We start from the raw sequence: 20,406 nt of genomic DNA on the forward strand, positions 1-20,406 counted from the left end.
ACAAAATAAAGTTGCCTTCCTAAGCATGTATCGTGATGCATTGCAGGAGATGTACTGCTTAAAGCTTAACTCCAAGTAAATCGGGGAGTCTGAAATTGATGTCTAGGGAAGGGATGGAGTAAATGGGTATGATGAGATTGTGGTTGGCATTGAAGATAATGGCTCAAGTTTTCTTAATATTTAGTCTGAGAAATACAACCTACTCACCCAGTACTGGATGTCAGACCAGCAGTATTACAAATCTGAATAAGTGGAAGTGTTTTTGGTAAACCTTTGCTTTTGATCAAAGAAGAGCATTGATGGACACCACAAACCTGACTGCATGCTGTTTGCCTTGTTATTTCCACAGCAGGTCTGCAGGACTATGTGCAAAAATGGTTTGGTGAAACTAATGCCAATTGATGTTAATATTAGATAGCCAACTTAAACAATGACAATAGAGTGTCTTGAAGATAGTGAAGACATTTTCCAAAGTTTGTAGCAGGAAGTTGATTGGGCAGAGGAATGAATAGTTGATGGAATTTAATCCAGAGAAATGTAAGATGTTGCATTTTTGGAGATCTAACATGGATAAGACCTATACGGAATGGTAGGGATCTGGGGAGTGTTGAGAAGCAGAGGGATCTAGGAGTACAGGTACATAGTACCTTGAAATTTGCATCACAGGTATGTAGTAAAAACACAATGCTGGAAAAACTCAGCAGGTCAAAGATAAAGATCTATGACCAACATTACGGGCTTGAGCCCTTAATCAAGGTGCCGACTCTCAGGACAAGGGGGTTGTAAACTCATCTGCCACATCATGGGCAATAGACTTCACTCCATCGAGGACATCTACATGAGGCTGTGTCTTAAAAAGGCAGTCTATCCTCAAAGACCCCCACCACCCAGTCCTTGCCCTCTTCACTCTGCTGACCATCGGGGGAAAGATACAGGAGCCTAAGGAAGAGTCGCACAAGAACAGTTTCTTCCCCACTTCCACCAGATTCCTGAATAATCAATGAACCCTTACTTTTTGTGCATTATATTTTTTTATATAGTAATGTCTTAAGATGGGTACAATATGCCCGTTTACTCTGTGACGCTCCCGCAAAACACCAAATTTCATTACAATAAGTTCTGATTCTGAGGTAAAAGCAAAATGTAGGCAGGTGCCTGAACAAAATGGTGGAAGGGGAAGGGGGTGGAGCACAGTTCCACAGGCAAGGGATAATAGGTGGACACTGTTACAAGCTCAAAGGACTCAAAAACCAGCAGTAACAGAAATTCACCAGGACAATGGCTACTTCAACAAAACTTTTTTTAAATACATAATAATGTTGAATACTTAACTTATTACTATTAACATAACTTAACCCCCTTCTAATGCTAAGTGCACATATATGTAATGTTTATGTGTTCAGGTAAGTTCTTTTTCACAGTTCAGTCATTCACTTTTCACTTCTCCAAGTTCACTGGTATCAGACTATCTTCCAGACTGTGCACAGAATTAAACAGTTATTATATTCACCAGGCTCTACTGCTTTAACTTAATTTGTTACTGCTCAGGAAGGTCTTTGTTGGTTTCAGAGAGATATTTATTAGTCGCACAAACTGATCTTCTTCAATCAGCAACTGAAGTGTCTTACCTAAGAAACCTGCCCCCTCGTGGGTTTTTCCAAAGATAACCTCTTCTTCCAGGTGACCACAAAGAGTTCTTCTTTTTCCTTATTTTAGGAGAAACACAATATCCAGCCACAACTTCTGCAATTAACTACAGAGATTTAGAATAGGCTGAACTCAGAACTCAAAACCCATCTTGAAATGGGGTTTGCGGCAGGTCTGCCAACTTCCAGCCTTCGCCACAAACTGCTGCAAAATACTCTCACTCACTCTCTCTTCCAAGTAATGGATGTTTTCTCTCTGTTGGCAAAACAATGTGGCCCCTCTTAGGACAACAAACTTCAACCAGAAATTTAAAACTCTGGCTCCAGTTAAGCAGCAAAACATTTTTCAGTTCTTGAGTCTGGACAATGTTCAAACATGCTGGTCCATTAACACCCACTTGTGAAACTCTCACAAGTACTTCCCACTGTCTCTGCAAAGCCATCTACAAACATGAAGTCTGCTCTTGTGTGGCAAATAAGATGTTTGTTTTTGAAATGTGACCTAATAACTAAACTGTACAATTTTACCCTTTTAAGATGTATTTTATCACAATTTTGTTAACTTATTCCATAACAATATGTTCCCTTAAGCCCAAATCATTGGTTTATGTATCTTTATCTTTACTATACAGAACATTGTTTGAACTGCTGAGTTCTCCAGCATTGTGTTTTTACATCATACACGGTGTCTGCAAACTTTCCTGTTTTACTCCTCTCACAGTTTGATAGGATGGTCAAGAATGCTATTGGCACTTTGGCCTCATCGGTCAGAGTATTGAGCATAGAAATTGAGAGGTCATATTGCAGTTGTGTAAAACATTGGAGTATTGTGTTCAATTTTGGCTGCCATGCTGCAGGACAGATCTTGTCAAGCTGGACAGGATGCCGAGAAGATTTACGAGGCTGTGGCCAGGACTCAGGCTTGAGTTACAGGGAGAAGTTGAGGGGGTGAGGCTTGAAGCGCAGGAGGATAAGGGAGATCTCATAGAGGCAATCAAAATCACTAGGAGATGAGATCAGGTGAATGCAGGGAGCCTTTTGCCCAGAGTAGGGGAATTGGTAACCAAAAGACATGTTTAAAGTGAGGGGAGAGATATTTAACAGAAAGTGAGGTTAATTTATTTTACACATGTATGGAATCGGCTGCTGTAGGAGGTGGTTGAGGTAGGTGCTTGTTGCGTATGCACTCACACAATTAAGACTCAGAAACATGATGCTTTCTCATCCTTTACTTCTATTAGTCTAACCTGGCTACTGACACACAGGGTTATATATGGATGGGTGACATCATGACATGGGCATCATGGTGTCCAGCAGAAAGCGGGCTTATGCCCAACACTCTTCCTTTCCCCCCCCTCCCACCCCTGGGGCAGTAAATGCTGACTGGGCTCCTTCGAACTAATAAGATTACATCAGGCCTAGGACTACAAATAAGAATTAAAGTACATCTCATGAGTAATTATAATTATAAAAGGGAAAGTATTTAATAATAATCAGGGCACGTAGTCCTTAAAGCATTCAGGTGAACTTCTTTCTCTTTTGGACCACCTTAGCATGGTTTGTGGTGCCAGTCTTTCCTCGGGACCTGTAGATAGTCAGGTCGGCGGTCAAGTCGGTGGGCACTGCCCGCCTTCGCTGACCTTCGGTGATTACTTCCTGTCTTCACTGCCCTCCTGGCTGTGTGTCTCATTTACTGGACTCCTCCCTGGACTGCTTGGTTCTGCGACCGGCTCTGACCCCCACCACCCGGCCTGAGGGTCTGGTTCCACCTCCTCCAGTTCATGATGCAGTTCATGGACCTTAGTGTCAGTTAATGCTCGTAATTAGTCAATGTGTCGTTTCCACAATCTGTCCCCCATTAGAACAGAGTATGAGCGGGGGCCCAATTTTTGTAAGATTACTCCTACTATAATCTGTTATAATCTTGTACCAGAACTCTCTCGCCCACTTTCAATATTCTAAGCAAAGTCTGTGGCAGTACTGTTTTTTTGCAATTGGAGACCAAGATTTGGATGAACTGTGGACAGTCTGGTCCACAGGTTGCGGCCAAACATTAGTTCTGCTGGAGTGCGTTTTGTAGTAGAATGCGGCATATTTCTGTATCCCAATAGGAGATCTGCGATTTTGTGGGTCCAGGAGGTATTTAGAAGTTTCATGATTTTCATTGCTTTTTTGAATGTTTGAACAAAACGTTCTGCCTCCCCATTAGTACTTGGGTGAAAGGGTGCGGACAAAATATGTCTGATATTGTTGTCATGCAAAAATTTTTTAAAATGTTCTGATGTAAATTGAGGCCCATTGTCTATAACTAATTCATGAGGCAATCCGTAAGTGGCAAGGACAGCTCGAAGACAGTCAATCGTGGGATCTGCTTTGGTATTTTTCAGCTGTGAACCTACTGGCCATTTGGAGTGGGCATCCACAGCTATTAGGAAAGTCTCACCCATGAATGGTCCAGCGAATTCTACATGAATCCAATTCCAGGGTTTGGATGCCATTTCCATGGGTTAGCTTCAGCTTGCGGCATTTTTGGCTGCATTCTTTCCATTCTCTTATAGTTGTTTCAATGCCTCTGTCCATGGAGGCCCACCAGACATGCATCCAGGCCAGTGCCTTCATTCGTACCATTCCCGGATGGTTGTGGTGCAGTTCTGATAACATGGTAGTTTGCCATTTGGCTGGAGTAATTGTACGGGTACCCCATAGTAAACATCCTTCTTTGACGGATAGTTCATGGCGGCATGTGTGGTAAGGTTTTAGATCTTCTGGGATGACTTCAGATTAGGGCCACTCATTAAGGGTGAAGTATAGCATCTTGCTTAATGTTGCTTCTTTTTGGGTTTCCTTTCCAATCATCTGGACTGATATGGCCAGTTCTTGGCTACTGTCCATTTAATAATTTCTTCTTGTTGCTCGGTCTCAGGTAGCAGGATGCGTGATAAGGCATCTGCATGGCTGTTGAGTGTTCCTGGTTTATGTTTTATATCATAATTATAAGCTGCTAGTAGCATGGCCCATCTTTGAATTCTGGCCGCAGCTAATACTGCTATATCTTTGTGTGGCCCCAAGATTAAACTAAGAGGGTCTGTGATCAGGGTGATTTTTTTTTCCATAAAGATATTGGTGGAATTTTTTTATACCAAAAATTATCGCCAATCCTTTTTCTAGTTGGGCGTAATTGCGTTCGCTTGTGGTTAATGTTTGCAAAGCATACGCTACTGGTTGCTCACCTTTTTCTATGATTTGGGATAGTACCGCTCCTCGTCCCTCTGGTGAGGCATCCACGGCTGGTGTAACTTCTTTACTAGGGTCATAGTCGATCAGCACCTTATTTGTTGACGTCAGTATTTCCTTTAGTTGATCGACTGTGTTTTTAGTTTCTGTGTCCCAATACCATGTTTGATCTTGAGTAATTGGTTCAGAGGGCTGCATAGTGTAGACATATTAGGGATATGTTTTTGGTAGTGATTAACAAGTCCTAGGAAGGACTGTAATTCTGATTTGTTGGTTGGGTATGGGGCTTCTGTTCCTGCTGGATTCATTCACCCCCCACCTCGTTGTCAATTGTAAACCCAAGATATGACACACGAAGACACATTTGTCCTTTCTTAGCCTGTTGTAGTCTGGTTAAAACCTTTTCAAGGTTTTATAAGTGTTCACTGTCGTTTCGACCCGTGATGATGACATCATCGAGGAAACACCCAACTGAGAGTCCAAGTAGAAATTTATCCATTGTTGCTTGAAAAATCACAGGAGCTGCTGATGTTCCGTAAGGCCCGTGTGTAGGTGAATAGGTGGGTATTCATTGTCACATATTCCCTTAATTTTTTTTGTCCAATTCTATCTGTTCATATGCTTGTGACAAATCTAGTTTTGTGAATTTTTGCCCTACGTTTAGTGCTTGGAACAATTCTTCTGCCTTGGGCATTGGGTGTTTGGGTATTTTAAGAGATGGATTGATGGTGATTTTGTAATCACCGCAAATGGGAATTTCACTGTTTGCTTTTCATACGGGTCCGATGGGCGCTGCCCAATCGCTGTATTGTATTGGTTCTAATATGCCTTCATGTTTTACTCTCCATTTTCCCCCTTCATAGCAAATGCGACTCTTCTGGCTTTGAAGAATTTTGGTTCTGAATTATCTTTTAATTGCAGTTTGGTTTGAACACCTTTGATTTTCCCCAATTTTTGTTGGAAAACCACTGCGTGGTTGTTGAGGATTTGGTCGAGTTCTGGCTGGGAGGTGTCCATGTGGTTTACATTTAGTATTGAATCGATTTCCAGCCAGTCTAGCAGAATGTGTTGCAGCCAATTTCTTCCAAAGAGTGCTGGTCCCTGGGTATCTACGATGTAGAGAGAGAGTGTTTTTGGTTGCTGTTGTTTGCATTGTACTTGGTCCGTACATTTTCCAAACACTTTGATTCTGTCTCCTGTAACAGATCTTAGAGTTATTTCAGTTGTTTTTACCAGGAGGCGTGGTAGCAAGCGTTCCTTTACATGTAATGGCATTAGGGACACCTCTGCCCCTGTGTCTAACTCCGTCTTCAAGGGATGTCTGTTTACTTTTAGCTGTATAAAGATTACTGTGTTTCAACCATTTATTCCTTGAATGTGTAATATCTCAGGAGTTGAAATTTCAGGAGCTTGAAGGGCAGCCGTTGGGCTCTTATCATCATCGTTGCCTCTCTCTGTAATTATTTTGTCTTTAGCTGCCTGTTTATTTGCAGACCACCTGCGCTTTAGAAGCAGACATTTAGCTTTGATATGTTCTTCTGTTTCATATAACAATTTATAGTACGGAAACAGGCAGCCCTTCTAGTCCGCACCGTTTTACGTGAAACTCCACTAGTTTCACCTATCCACTCCTTTGCCCATAACCCTCCAATCCCCTCACATCCATGTACTCATCCAACCTCCTCTTAAATGACAGACCCTGCTGCAACCACCTCTTCCAGAAGGTCATTCCACTCAGCCACCACTCTCTGAGTGAAGAAGCATCCTCTTATATTACTCCTGAAGTTTTGCCCCCTAACCCTTAACATGACCCATTGTTCCAATCTCCCCTACCCTTAGGGGGAAGAGCCTATTCACATCTACTCTATCTATCCCCTTCATAATTTTAAATACCTCTATCAAATCCCCTCTCAACCTTCTACGCTCCAATGAATAAAGACCCAGTCTACTCAATCTTTCTCCGTATTCTAGACACTGCAACCCAGGCAACATTTTTGTAAACCTTCTTTGCACCCTCTCCACCTTAGTTATACCCTTCCTATAATTTGGAGACGAGAACTCTAAACTTGGCCTCACCAATGCCTTAAACAGTCTCAACATCACCCCCCCAGCTCGTAAATTCTATGCTATGATTTACAAAGGCCAGTTATGGTTGCATTCAGAATTATTTGAAGAAATAGTTTTCTGGTCAGTGGTTGTATTTCCTACAACGAAAGCATTGTTGGCGGGAAGACCTCCTGACCAGTAGGTCTGATTGACCCACATCCAAGTTTTTACCTGCCATTTCAGACCTGTAGTCATTCCTGTATATAATCTGTAATGTAACATTTTCATCCATTGCTAATAATTTTTGCCTTGCTTGGCGATTTGCCAGCCCCATCACTAATCTGTCTCATAGTGCCTGATTTAGAAATTGTTTGAAATGACAGTGTTCTGCCAGTTTGCGCATCAATGCCTGGTATTCACTTACTGTTTCTCCTGGTCCTTGTCTCCTTTCATAGACTCGTTGCTTTTTTGCCATAACTGGTGGTTTGGGGCTTAAATGGTTCCTTGGAGCTGTGCATAATGCATTGAATGTCTTCGTCCCTGGATCCTCCGAGGACAGCAAGGTCTTAAGGAGGTTGAATGTTTTGCTGCCCATTATACTGAGGAAGAGGGCACGTTTGTGGGCTCTGTAGCATTGGTTAAACCGTTCTACGTAGTTATACCAACTTTCTTCTACTTTGTTGAATTCCCCGACTTTACCTCCACCATCTTGGCACCCTTTCACCTTGATTTTTTGGCAGAAATTTGTAGGGGTTGTTAGGTGGTCATTTTCTACCTTTCTTCTGTTGCTTTCCTTCTCACGGTTGGTGCATGGAGTTTGTGTAGGGTTCATTTCATTCCTCGTCACACTGTTGTGTATGCACTCACATAATTAAGACTCTGAGATGTAATGCTTTCTCATTCTTTATTTCTATTCGACTAACATGGATACTGACACACAGTGTTATATATGGAAGGGTGACATCATGCCATGATGTCATGATGTCCAGGAGAAGGCGGGCTTATACCCAACAGCACTACTGCAATGTTCTGGGGGGGAAAAATTGGATAGATACAAAGATGGGGGTGGGTTTAGAAGATCAAGGACCAAATGTGGGCAGGTGGGAGTAGTGTGAGTAGGCATGTTGGGCCAAAGTGCCTGTTTGCCCACTGAATGACTCTGAATCTAATGAGCTGACAGAAGTATTTAAGACCCTTGGCAAAAGAAAAGCAAGTGCATCATTGTTTGTGACAGCTATTTAATGTCACGGAGATATATTCTCCACCTGCAGAAAATTTACTGGCACTACAATCTGAATCAATTTTTGATTTTTGTCCTCAATGTTTCCTCAGTGATCTACAATGAGAATATCACAGAATATTAACATCAAACCAGATAAGCCATAGTCTTGTATTGTAGAATATTGAATGTAAACAACTAAAATATATCTTCTTTGGCTTGGCTTCGCGGACGAAGATTTATGGAGGGGGTAAAAAGTCCATGTCAGCTGCAGGCTCGTTTGTGGCTGACAAGTCCGATGCGGGACAGGCAGGCACGGTTGCAGCGGTTGCAGGGGAAAATTGGTTGGTTGGGGTTGGGTGTTGGGTTTTATAATAAAAAATAAAATATGTTGTTTAATATATTGGTAAACAGTGTGCTGAATTGCCTGATGTGTTGAAAGATAGAAAGTCGCAAGGGATTGAGTAACACACATGTATTGTCTTGCCTGTTCAGTGATAGGCTGAATAATTGAAGAGTTGTCAGCCCATTAACATTTCTCAAGCGAGCATAGAAAGGCTATTTCTCAATCATAAATTTGGTCCCTAAAAGAAAAAGTGGAAGAGTGTATTCTCCTTTCTGTTGCATAATGCAGTGGTACACCAAGTACCACATTAAAAAAAAATTTGAAGTAATTAAATCCTCAGGTGGCATTTTCACCTTTGCTAATTGGCTCCAGGAGAGCAAATTACAGGAACCAATTACATTGCAAACAGTGGGTATTTTGACCAGTCAAGGCCCAGAGATGCCAGATCCCCAATAGCCGGCCGGGCGGTTACGGTGGAATCCTCTCTGGGCCTGTTATCTGTACATAATTGTGAGCAGGCACCTATATTTGTAGTGAAGTAATCATTCTGGCCAAGATGATGATTCCCCAATTTTTACAGTAATCTGAAAGGGGAAAGAATTGTATTAATTGAGTGATGAGGTCAATTGCAGCGCTGACAATTCAAAACAAAGTGGAAGTGCCATCTTTAAATATACATAATTAATTATTTCTGTGAAAGACCATTTTGAATTTAAAAGTTCCTTATACAGTAGTTTACTTTGACATTATTTTCTGCTTTTCATTTTTTTTCAGTGATAGTTCGTTCCATGGCCCATCTCTGTATGGCTTTGACCCAACGTTTCATTTGAAATATAGTTAATTTGAAACCTTTTATAGATGAAGGCATCTTTTGATCTAATAAACCACAAATATAGATCGGTAGTGATTTGCAAGATTGACATTGTGATAATTTTGCTGCAACCCATATTTCTTCGCTCTTCTCCTTGACTGGTATATTAGTGGTCAGGTTATTAATTGTCTGTTAGTATTTTATAGTGATTTCCTCAGTACAGAAGTTTTTAACGTGCTGGGGAATGCAATTGCAATTCAAGCTTAAACTACATAATAAGAATCAGAAGGTAATTCAGAAAATACCGTAGTTCTGGACGAACGGTCATCTCAGGTGGATATGCTGCTTAAGGGGAAAAAATGTGGAGATTCTGAATTTTTACTCTGCTCCTCTTTGTCAAAACCGTTTTCTGTGTAGTGAGATTGTGCGGAGGGATAGACAGTCAATAGTCCAAAATCACATAAGATTTTACTTGTAGTACTTAGGAAACAAAAGTTTGGAAACAAAATTGAAAAGGGTGATGAATACAGCACTGAAGGTTTTGTATTTAAATGCCCGCAGTATAAAAAATAAGGTTGATGATCTTGTAGTGCAACTGGAAATTGACAGGTACAATGTTGTGGGCATCACTGTGTCATGTCTGAAAGAAGATCACAACTGAGAATTAAACATCGAAGTGTATCGGAAGGACAGGCAGGGGTGGGATAGTTCTGTTAGTAAAAAAAAAGAATCAAATCTTTGAAAAGAGGAGAGTTTGGATTGGTGGATATAGAATCCCACAGAGTGGAAGTAAGAAACTGTAAGGGTATAAAAGACAATGATGGGAGTTACATCCAGGTCTCCAAGCAGTAACCAGGGTGTGGTGTGCAAATTGCAAGGGGAGATAGAAAAGGCAAGCAAAAAGGGCAACAATACATTTGTCATGGGAATTCAATTTGAATGTTGATTGGGAAAATCAAGTTGGTGCTGGATCCCAAGAATTTCTAAAGTCTTCGGATTGGCTTTTTAGAACAAATTATGGCCCTGCTTCAACCATGGAAATGGCAGAGAGGAAGGCAGAACAGCAGTGGCTGGAGTTTCTGAGATTAACTTGGAAGGCACAGGACAAATTCGTCGCAAGGGTGAAGAAGTTTTCAAAAGGGAGGACGAGGCAACCATGGCTGACAAGTGAGGTCAAAGACAGCATAAAAGCAAAAGAGAGGCATGGTGATTGGGAAGCTTTAAAAGCCAACAGAAGGCCATTAAAAAAGCAAAAAGAAGAGAACAGATGAAAAATAAGGTAAGCTAGCCAGCAACATAAAAGATGTGAAAAATTTCATCAGGTAAAGAGAGGTGAGGATGGATATTAGAACACTGGAAAACAACACTGGGAAGATAGTAATGGAGGGACTCAAATGGCAAACCTATTTAAGTATTTTGTGTTTGTCTTCAATGTTGAAGACACCAGCAGTGAGCCAAAGGTTTGAGAGTGTTAAGTGGCAGAAGTGTGTACAGTTGGTATTGCCAATGGGAAGATGCTGGGGAAGTTGAAAGGTTTGAAGGTGGATAAATCAAATGGACCAGATGACCTACACCCCGGGGTTTTGAAAAAAGCAGCTGAAGAAATTGTGGAGGCATTGGTAGTGATCTTTTGGGAATCGCTGGATTCTGGAATGGTTCTGAAGGACTGGAAAAGTGCAAATGTCATTTTGCTCTTTAGGAAAGAAGGGAGGCAAAAGACAGGAAATTATAGGCTGGTTAGCCTGACTTTGGTGGTTGGTAAGATGTTAGAACCTATTATTAAGGATGAGGTTTCAGTGTACTTGGAGGCGCATGGTTTCCTGAAGGGGATATCTTGCCGAACAAAACTGTTAGAATTCTTTGAGGAAATAACAGGAAGGACAGATAGAGTCCGTGGATGTGGTTTACCTGGATTTTCAAAACTAAGGCTGCTAAGCATTTATGGAAAAGGTACTGGCATAGATAGAAGATTGGCTGCCCAGCAGGAGGCAGAGAGTGGGAATAAAAGGGACCTTTTCTGGTTGGCTGCCAGTGATCCAATGTGATGTTCCACAGGGCTTGGTGCTGGGGCCACTTTTATCATGTTATATGTCAGTGATTTGGAGGATGGATTAGATAGCTTAGTGGTCAAATTTGCAGATGATGCAAAGATTGGAGTGTTGTGGAATCACTGAATCTGCAGAAGAATTTAGACAGGTTAGGAGATTGGGCAAGGAAATGGTAGAAGGAGTGCAGTTGGCACATGACATTAGTGGAAGGAATAAAGACGTAGATCATTTTGTAAATGAACAGTGAGTTCTGAAATCAGAGGTGCAGCAGGACTTGGGAGTCCTCATGCAAGATTCCCTGAATGTCAGTTTTCATGAAGGCAAAAGGAAGAGTGTACAACCAGAGATGTGGGCATTATAAGGCATTGGTCAAATTACACTTGGAACATTGTGAGCAATTTTGGCTCCATATCTAAGGAAGGATGTGTTGGCATTGGAGAGGGTCCAGAGGAGGTTGGAAAGTGTGATCCCCAGAATGAAAGGGATTTCGTATGAGGAGCATTTGAAGGCTCTGGGATTGTACTCACTGGAGTTTAGAAGAATGAGGGGGGAATCTCATTGAAACCTATTGAATACTGAAAGGCCTGGATAGAGTGGACGTAGAGAGGATGTTTCCTGTGCTGGGAGAGTCTGGATTGAGAAGGCGCAGCCTTAGAATACAAAAAGACAGAAATTAGGAAGAATTTATTTACTCATCGGGTGGTGAATTTGTGGAATTCATTGCAGCAGACAGCTGTGGAATCCAAGTCATTTTTTAAAGCGAAGGTTGATATGTTCTTGATCAGGAAGGGAATCATGGTTTACGGAGAGAAGACAGGAAAATGGAGTTGAAAAGGATAGTAAATCAGCTTGATAGAATGGCCAAATTGAACTCCAGTGTCTTATCGTATTGCAGAGAACAAGTTATAATTTGGAGACATTCCAAATGTCATTGTAAACAATTTGAAAGATTTTGGATGGTCTTACTGGACACATAAACTGCAGAATTTGAGAGGGTAAAAGTGAAAGAGCAGTGAGGTTCAAATATTCTATTCCATTGGTTTTCAAACTTTTTCTTTCCACTCACATACCACTAAGTATTCTCTATGCCATAGGTGCTCTGTGATTAGTAAGAGTGGTATGTGAGTGGGAAGAAAAAGTTTGAAAACCACTGTTTTAATCGTACCTAATTGACTTGTGATGTGCTCCAAAGGAAATAGGGCAATGATAATTTTTCTCAAGCAAAATATTTCAGTAACAGTTGGGTCGAGAGCAGTGTTTCTCAACCTTCCCTTCCCACTCACATACCTTGATTAAGGACTCAAGCCTGAAACATTAGTTACATATCTTTATCTTTGCTATATAAAGGACACTTTGACCTGCTGAGTTTCTCCAGTATTGTGTTTTTACTTCAACCACGGTGTTTCCCGATTTTCATGTTTTACTTCTAATCTTGATGATAGGTTGAGAGTTTAGTAATTGAGCAATATATAACAGACTCCCTTTTGGTGCTCAAGACACCCAATAAATGTTAAATATTGGACTCAAGAATAGCTTTTGCTTTGCCAGTTAAACTTCAAGTGTCGAAGGAGATTCTCTGTAGTTTCTGACTTAATTTGCGTATAAACAAAATTCAGAGTAAAGAAGAGCGATTGCATTGGAGAATTATTCATGTGAAATTGTTTAAGCAATAAAGAAGCACTGGATTTTCCAAGCCATAGATCTAGATGCCTGGAAGCACTGTAAAATATACATAAAAACGGAAAATTTTGAAGATGTTCAGCAAGTCAGATAGCATTTGATGAATGGCCATTGAACTGAAATGCTAAATGTTTGTTTTTCCTCCTCAAATTCTTTTTTTTAGACATACAGTACAGTAACAGGCCCTTCTGGCCCATGAGCCCATGCTGTATGCCTATATAAGAACATAAGAAATAGGAGCAGGAGTCGGCCTTCCGGCCTATCGATCCTGCTCCACCATTCAATAAGATCATGGCTGATCTGATTGTTGACTCAACTCCACCAACCTGCCGTTTCCCCATAACCCTTAATTCTTTTTTTATTTAAAAATCTGTCTAACTGAACCTTAAATATGTTTAAAGAAGTAGCCTCAATCAACTGCTTCCCTTAGCAGAGAATTCCACAGATTCACTTCTCTGGGAAAAAGTTTTTCCTCATCTCCGCCTTAAATCTACTCCCCTGAATCTTGAGGCTGTGACCCCTAGTTCTGGTCTCAGCTACCAGTGAAAACAAGTTTATTACCTCTATCTTATCTATCCCTTTCATCATTTTATATGTTTCTATAAGATCTCTCATTCTTCTGAATTCGAGTGAGTATAATCTCAGGCGATTTAATCTCTCCTCATAAGTCAACCCCCTCATCTCCGAGATCAACCTGGTGAACCTCCTCTGGACTGCATCCAAGCCCAATATATCCTTCCTCAAGTATAGAGACCAAAACTCCACACAACCCTCCAGGTGCAGCCTCACCAGTACCTTGCACCGTTGCGGCATGACCTCCCTGTGATGAAGGCCAACATTCCATTTGCCTTCTTAATAACCTGTTGTTGTTGCAACCAATTATTTTTGCGATTCATGCACAAGCACTCCCAGGTCCTTCTGCACTACAGCATGCTGCAGTTTTTTACCATTTAAATAATAATCTGTTCTTCTATTTTTCCTGCCAAAGTGGATGACCTCGCATTTACTAATGTTGTACTCCATCTGTCAGACCTTTGCCCACTCACCTAACTTAACTATATCCTTCTGCAGCCACTCTACATCCTATGTACATTTTGCTTTTCCACTCAATTTAATATCATCCACAAACTTGGCTACATGACACTCTGTCCCCTCTTCCACATCATCGATGTAAATGGTGAACAGCTGCAGGCCCAGCACCGACCCCTGCGGCCCCCCACTTACCACTGTCTGCCAATCAGAAAAGCACCCATTTATCCTGACTTGGCGTTCTGTCAGTTAACTAATCCTTAGTCCATGCCAATATACTTCCCCTGACTCCATTCATTTCTAATTTATTGATAAGCCTCTTATGTGGCATCTTATCAAACACCTTCTGGAAATCCAAATATACATCAACCTGTTTCCCTCTATCTGCCACACCCATTATATCCTCAAAGAACTCCAGCAAGTTTGTCAAACAAGACTTGCCCTTTCTGAATCCATGTTGCATCTGCCTGATGGAACCCCGTCTTTCTAATGTCTCGCTATTCTTCATCCTTAATGACAGCCTCAAGCATTTTCCTGACTATAGACGTTAAGCTAATTGGCCGATAGTTACCTGTCTTCTGTCAACATCCCTTCTTAAAAAATGGTGCGACATTTGCTGTCTTCGAATCAGAGAATTTTGGTAAATGAATCCCAACATGTCGACTATAACTCCCGCCATTTCCCTCAGTAGCCTGGGATGCATCCCATCAGGACCAGGGGATTTGTCTGCCTTCAGTCCCATTAGTTTGCTCATCACTATCTCTTTGTAACAATTATTTTTTTGAGGCCCTCACCTCCCTTCATATCCCTATCACCATTCTGGTATGTTAGAAGTGTTCTCCACTGTGAAAACTGACACAAAATATCTGTTCAATGCCTTGGCCATTTCCTCATTACTCAATAACAATTTCCCTTTCTCATCTGTTGACTCTAGCCACCCTCTTCAGTTATATATGTTTATAAAATATTTTGCTATCTGTTTTTATATTTTGTGCTAATTTACCTTCATAATCCTTCTTCCCTTCCCTTATTTCTCATTTAATTGTCCTTTGTTGCCTTTTAAGGTTTTCCCAATCCTTCAGTTTCCCACTACTCTTTGCTACTTTGTACACATGAGCTTTTAATTTTATGCTGACTTTTCCCTCTCTTATTTGAGCACTGAAAAATCTCTTTGAAAGTCTTCCACTGTTCCTCAATTGTTCAGCCAACTATCTTGTGCTTCCAGTCCACGCACACCAATTCCTCCCTCATCCTGTTGTAGTCTCCCCGATCAAGCATAAAACACTAGTTTTAGATCTAACTATTAAACCCTCCATCTGTATGAGAAATTCAGTCATACTATGATCACTCTTTCCAAGAGGGTGTCTCACTATGAGATCGTTAATTTTACCTATCTCATTGCACAATACTAGATATAAAATAGCATTCTCCCTTGTTGGTTCCTTAACATGCTGCTCAAGAAAGCTATTACGGATGTATTTTATTAAGTCTTTTCCCCTTTCTATAGAATCCCCTATAACTATTCTCTACCACTCTTTTTCCCTCCCTCTTGCACAGCAGAGCCATTCACAGTGCCATGATCCTAGCTACTGCTGCCTTCTCCTGATGGGCCATCTCCCCCAACGATATCCAAAGTGATATATCTGTTTTGGAGGGTAATGACTGCAGGGGACTCCTTCACTACCTTCCTGTTACTGCTCTTGCTGTTGGTTGCTCATTCCCTATCTTTCTCTACTCTCTTAAGATGCGGTCTGACCAACTCACTAAATGTGCTATCCACCACATTCTCCGCATCCCAGAGGCTTCAGAGTGAGTCCACGTGTAGCTCCAATGCCATTATGTAGTCTATGAGGAGCTGCAGCTGGACACACCTCCTGCACACGTAGTCCTCAGGGACTCTGTCAATCTTCCTGAGTTCCCACATGACACAGGAGAAGCATGACACGGGTCAGGGCTCACCTGCCATTCCTGAAATGAATCCCAGTAATTACATTAAATGTAAAGTACTTAAATATAAAGATAAAAAAGGAAACATGGGAGAAGTTATGCTCTGGAACGATGAGAAATACAATAAATACGAGGCTGCGTATGATACAATATAATTGGTTACACAGACTATACATTACACCGCAAAAGTTAAATAAATGGGACCCAACAATATCTGATAGATGTTTTCGATGTAAAAAAGAAAGGGGAACAACAATTCATGCAATCTGGACATGTGAGAGAGTAGAAACATTTTGGGATGATCTCAATCAGATATTAAATAAAATAACAGAAAACAATATACCAAAGAATCCAGAGATCTTTCTCCTAAGTAACATAAAAAATAAAGAATTTGGAATTGGCTTGGAGGATGCACAAAAAAGATTTGTTAAGATAGCCCTAGCTGTAGCAAAAAAATGTATTATGTCAACCTGGAAATTGGAAGATAATTTGAAAATACAACAATGGTATATAGAAATGAATAAATGTATTCCATTAGAAAAAATAACATATAGTTTAAGAAATAATATTGAAATATTCGAACAAGTATGGGAGCCTTACATTAAATACAATAGCGAAAACCTACCGGGAACAAACATTACCTAAGTTGATGGAAGGAGAAGAGAAGAAAAAAATGGACTCAGTAGAATTTCTGGTGTATTTTTGTTGAATGACAACATTGTCTAACTGAATTAATGCAACCTAGATTGTATAACTAAAATGGATGAGAGGGGGGAGGGATGGGGGGGTGGCTTGGGAGGAGGGAGGGGGGAGGGAGAAAAAGTCACTGTAAATGTGTGGAAAAGAAAAAGTGTATATCATGGCTATTGTGATTTATGGTGTGAAAAATAAAAAATTAAAAAAAAAAAAAAAAAAAAAATGTAAAGTACTTGTCCGGTTCACCTACAACCTCAGTACATTTTGAATAGTGGGAGGAAACTTGAGTATCCTATGTCATAGGTGCTCTGTGGTTATTAAGGGCTTACTTAACATGGCATGTGAGTGAAAAAATAAAAGGTCAAGAACCACTGCATTAAGTCTATGCCCGTTCACTGAGCAATTCCATCAATCCCATACCTATTAACACCCTCTCTCCCGAGACCTTCAGACATCCACGTACACCAGGGCAATTTTCACCAGGGCACTCATCAATTAAGGTGATTATCAGTGGATTCACCTGGAAACACAAGGAGAATATGTAAACTCCTCTCAGACAGCAGTTGAGTTCAGAATTGAATGGTGGGGGGCTTGCTGGACCTATGAAATAGTAACACTATCTGGATTCCCACTGTGCACCTCATCCTTTCTACATATTTATCAATAAAATCAAATTTAGAGAAGAATATTCCTCCCCATTTTTATTAAAAAGACGCCCTGCTCTTCCCTTTCCTACAGCTAAATGATTTAAACTTTCTGATGTATCATGTTGGCATTGCAATGACAGTAAACAATTGGAGCATTTCACTTGTGGTTTATTATTTTGTCCATGCTCATCCATGGAGTAGTTTTCTTATATAATCCTAACCTAAATGTTATTCTCTGAATATTTATTAACTCCTAATCCCCATTTCCTTTTATTAAACAAATCTTTCAGTGAAGACCATCTTCAATCCTGCTCCAGCTATTGGTGACCTTGATCTCGATTTCTACAAAAACACAGATGTCTTCTGTTGCAATGAGACTGAGGTACAGTAGTATTGTATCTTATTTTATTATTGATGATACAGTGAGTTAACTATTTTTATTTTGCGCTGAGATCTGAATTCAAAAGTATTCTCACTTTGAGCTTGTGCATATTTGCACTTGCTCTCACTGTCCATGCAACTGGTGTTTATAAGTTACTGCTGCAGTTTCCTTTCCAAGCACCCAAGGGAGCAGGCTTGGCACTGGTTGTTTCTGGAAGATGGTACCTCTGACTGTGCAGCAGTCCTTCAGTATTTTGCCATTAGGTTTTTTTTCCAGAATTTTCTTCAGATACAGATGTATGAGATGTTATTTTGTCCACATTTGGAGTTTTGTTCACCGTTCTCATCATCCAACTACAGGAAGGATGTCATTAAGCTGGAAAGGCTGCAGAAAAGATTCATTAGACTGTTACTGGGACTGGAGGGATTAAGTTACAAGAGGCTAGATAGGCCTGGACCCTTTAAAGGAGGCAGATAGGTGACCTAATAGAGGTATATGAAATCTTGACAGGGATAGATACAGTGAATGGCCACCATCTTTTCGAAGGGTAGGGGAATTGAAAACAAGAGGGAGTGAGTTTACAAGTAAGAGGGAAAAGATTTAAAAGGGATAAGGGGCAACTTTGTTCACACAGATAGTTGTAGGTATATGGAACGAGCTGCCAAAAGAAGTTGGAGATGTGTGTACAATTGTAAAGTTGAAAAGGCTTTGAAGGCATATGGGCTGAGTGTGGGCAACTGAGGCTAGTTTGAATGGACAGGCTGGTTAGCATGGGCAAGTTGGGCTGAAAGGCCCGTTTCCTTGCTGTGAAACTCTGAAAATGTCTATTGCATTTGTCATTCAAGTGCAAAGCAGACACAAAAATTCCAGTTTAGCAGTGTAACTCTGTCTGAACATGATTTTGCTGCAAAATATGAGGCCTTTTATCTTGGGAATCCCAGTGATGCATTAATCTGCTGTTAAACTCCTGAAGTCTATTTCTGAAGGATTCTATTTGTAAATTAGGCCTTTTAATAGTGAGGAAATTTCTTGGCTTCGCGGACGAAGATTTATGGAGGGGGTAAAAGTCCACGTCAGCTGCAGGCTCGTTTGTGGCTGACAAGTCCGATACGCGACAGGCAGACACGGTTGCAGCGGCTGCAGGGGAAAATTGGTTGGTTGGGGTTGGGTGTTGGGTTTTTCCTCATTTGCCTTTTGTCAGTGAGGTGGGCTCTGCGGTCTTCTTCAAAGGAGGTTGCTGCCCGCCAAACTGTGAGGCGCCAAGATGCACGGTTTGAGGCGATATCAGCCCACTGGCGGTGGTCAATGTGGCAGGCACCAAGAGATTTCTTTAGGCAGTCCTTGTACCTTTTCTTTGGTGCACCTCTGTCACGGTGGCCAGTGGAGAGCTCGCCATATAACACGATCTTGGGAAGGCGATGGTCCTCCGTTCTGGAGACGTGACCCACCCAGCGCAGCTGGATCTTCAGCAGCGTGGACTCGATGCTGTCGACCTCTGCCATCTCGAGTACTTCGACGTTAGGGATGAAAGCGCTCCAATGGATGTTGAGGATGGAGCGGAGACAACGCTGGTGGAAGCGTTCTAGGAGCCGTAGGTGATGCTGGTAGAGGACCCATGATTCGGAGCCGAACAGGAGTGTGGGTATGACAACGGCTCTGTATACGCTTATCTTTGTGAGGTTTTTCAGTTGGTTGTTTTTCCAGACTCTTTTGTGTAGTCTTCCAAAGGCGCTATTTGCCTTGGCGAGTCTGTTGTCTATCTCATTGTCGATCCTTGCATCTGATGAAATGGTGCAGCCGAGATAGGTAAACTGGTTGACCGTTTTGAGGTTTGTGTGCCCGATGGAGATGTGGGGGAGCTGGTAGTCATGGTGGGGAGCTGGCTGATGGAGGTCCTCCATCAGCCAGCTCCCCACCATGACTACCAGCTCCCCCACATCTCCATCGGTAGTGAGGAAATAAAGCGGATGTAAAGGCGGATATTCTCCGCCTTTACATCAACTCAACTACCTTTATAAAAATGCCGATGGCAGATGCTGGTGCGGACTTTGGTCCTTCCAGGGGGTAAGTCTCACAGGTGAAATGAGTCATTCCACCTGCTGCATAAAGGCAATGCCGCTGAAGATGGCTGCTTCGGGGCGGGCTGATGATCTCACGATAATGCCATCAGCCCGCGACCCAGGAGCCACCATCAGGGCTCCCATGGTGATTGGTGCTAGAGTTAGGGCTCCCTCCTGCCATCCGGAAATGCCCTCTTCCCGTTCCCCCTCCACCCCTCGCTCCTTCATCAAGGCCGCTGAGCAGGAGGGCAGCGAGGAGCCAGAGAGAGCGGGAATGGACATGCAATTGGAGGGGGAGTGGAGGGACTCTGGCCGGAAGTGCGTGGAGACCCAATGGGAGCTAGGAGAGACAGAGCCACCAGGGCCAGAGAGCAAAGGGACCCGGGTGCTGAGGTCTACGGGCCGAGAGGAAGGAGGACGGATGCTGAGGAGTAGACACAGAGAAGCAGAGCTGGGGAGCAAAGAGCTGCGCTCAGCATGCTGGAGGAGTAGTGCTGGGCAGAAGAGATGGAAGAAGGATCAATGGCCGTCTTCATTATCCATAATTCCCCCAAGCAGCTTCCCAGAGTGGTTCCAGCTGCATGGGGGATTATGGATAGCGAATTCAGCCATTGC

The 20,406-nt window shown here is 41.9% G+C and overlaps 1 protein-coding gene across 1 annotated transcript in view; it reads left to right on the top strand.

Annotated features, from left to right (window-relative positions):
• The window catches only part of rbks (ribokinase), a 179,687-nt gene that overhangs the window by 90,587 nt on the left and 68,694 nt on the right, over nucleotides 1-20,406 (top strand). The window contains exon 6 of the mRNA XM_069887726.1: nucleotides 17,640-17,731. Within this exon, the coding sequence (XP_069743827.1) occupies nucleotides 17,640-17,731 (92 nt within the window). The remainder of the gene's footprint in view (nucleotides 1-17,639; nucleotides 17,732-20,406) is intronic.

Source organism: Narcine bancroftii, chromosome 6, assembly GCF_036971445.1.
Source record: "Narcine bancroftii isolate sNarBan1 chromosome 6, sNarBan1.hap1, whole genome shotgun sequence".
NCBI lineage: Eukaryota > Metazoa > Chordata > Chondrichthyes > Torpediniformes > Narcinidae > Narcine > Narcine bancroftii.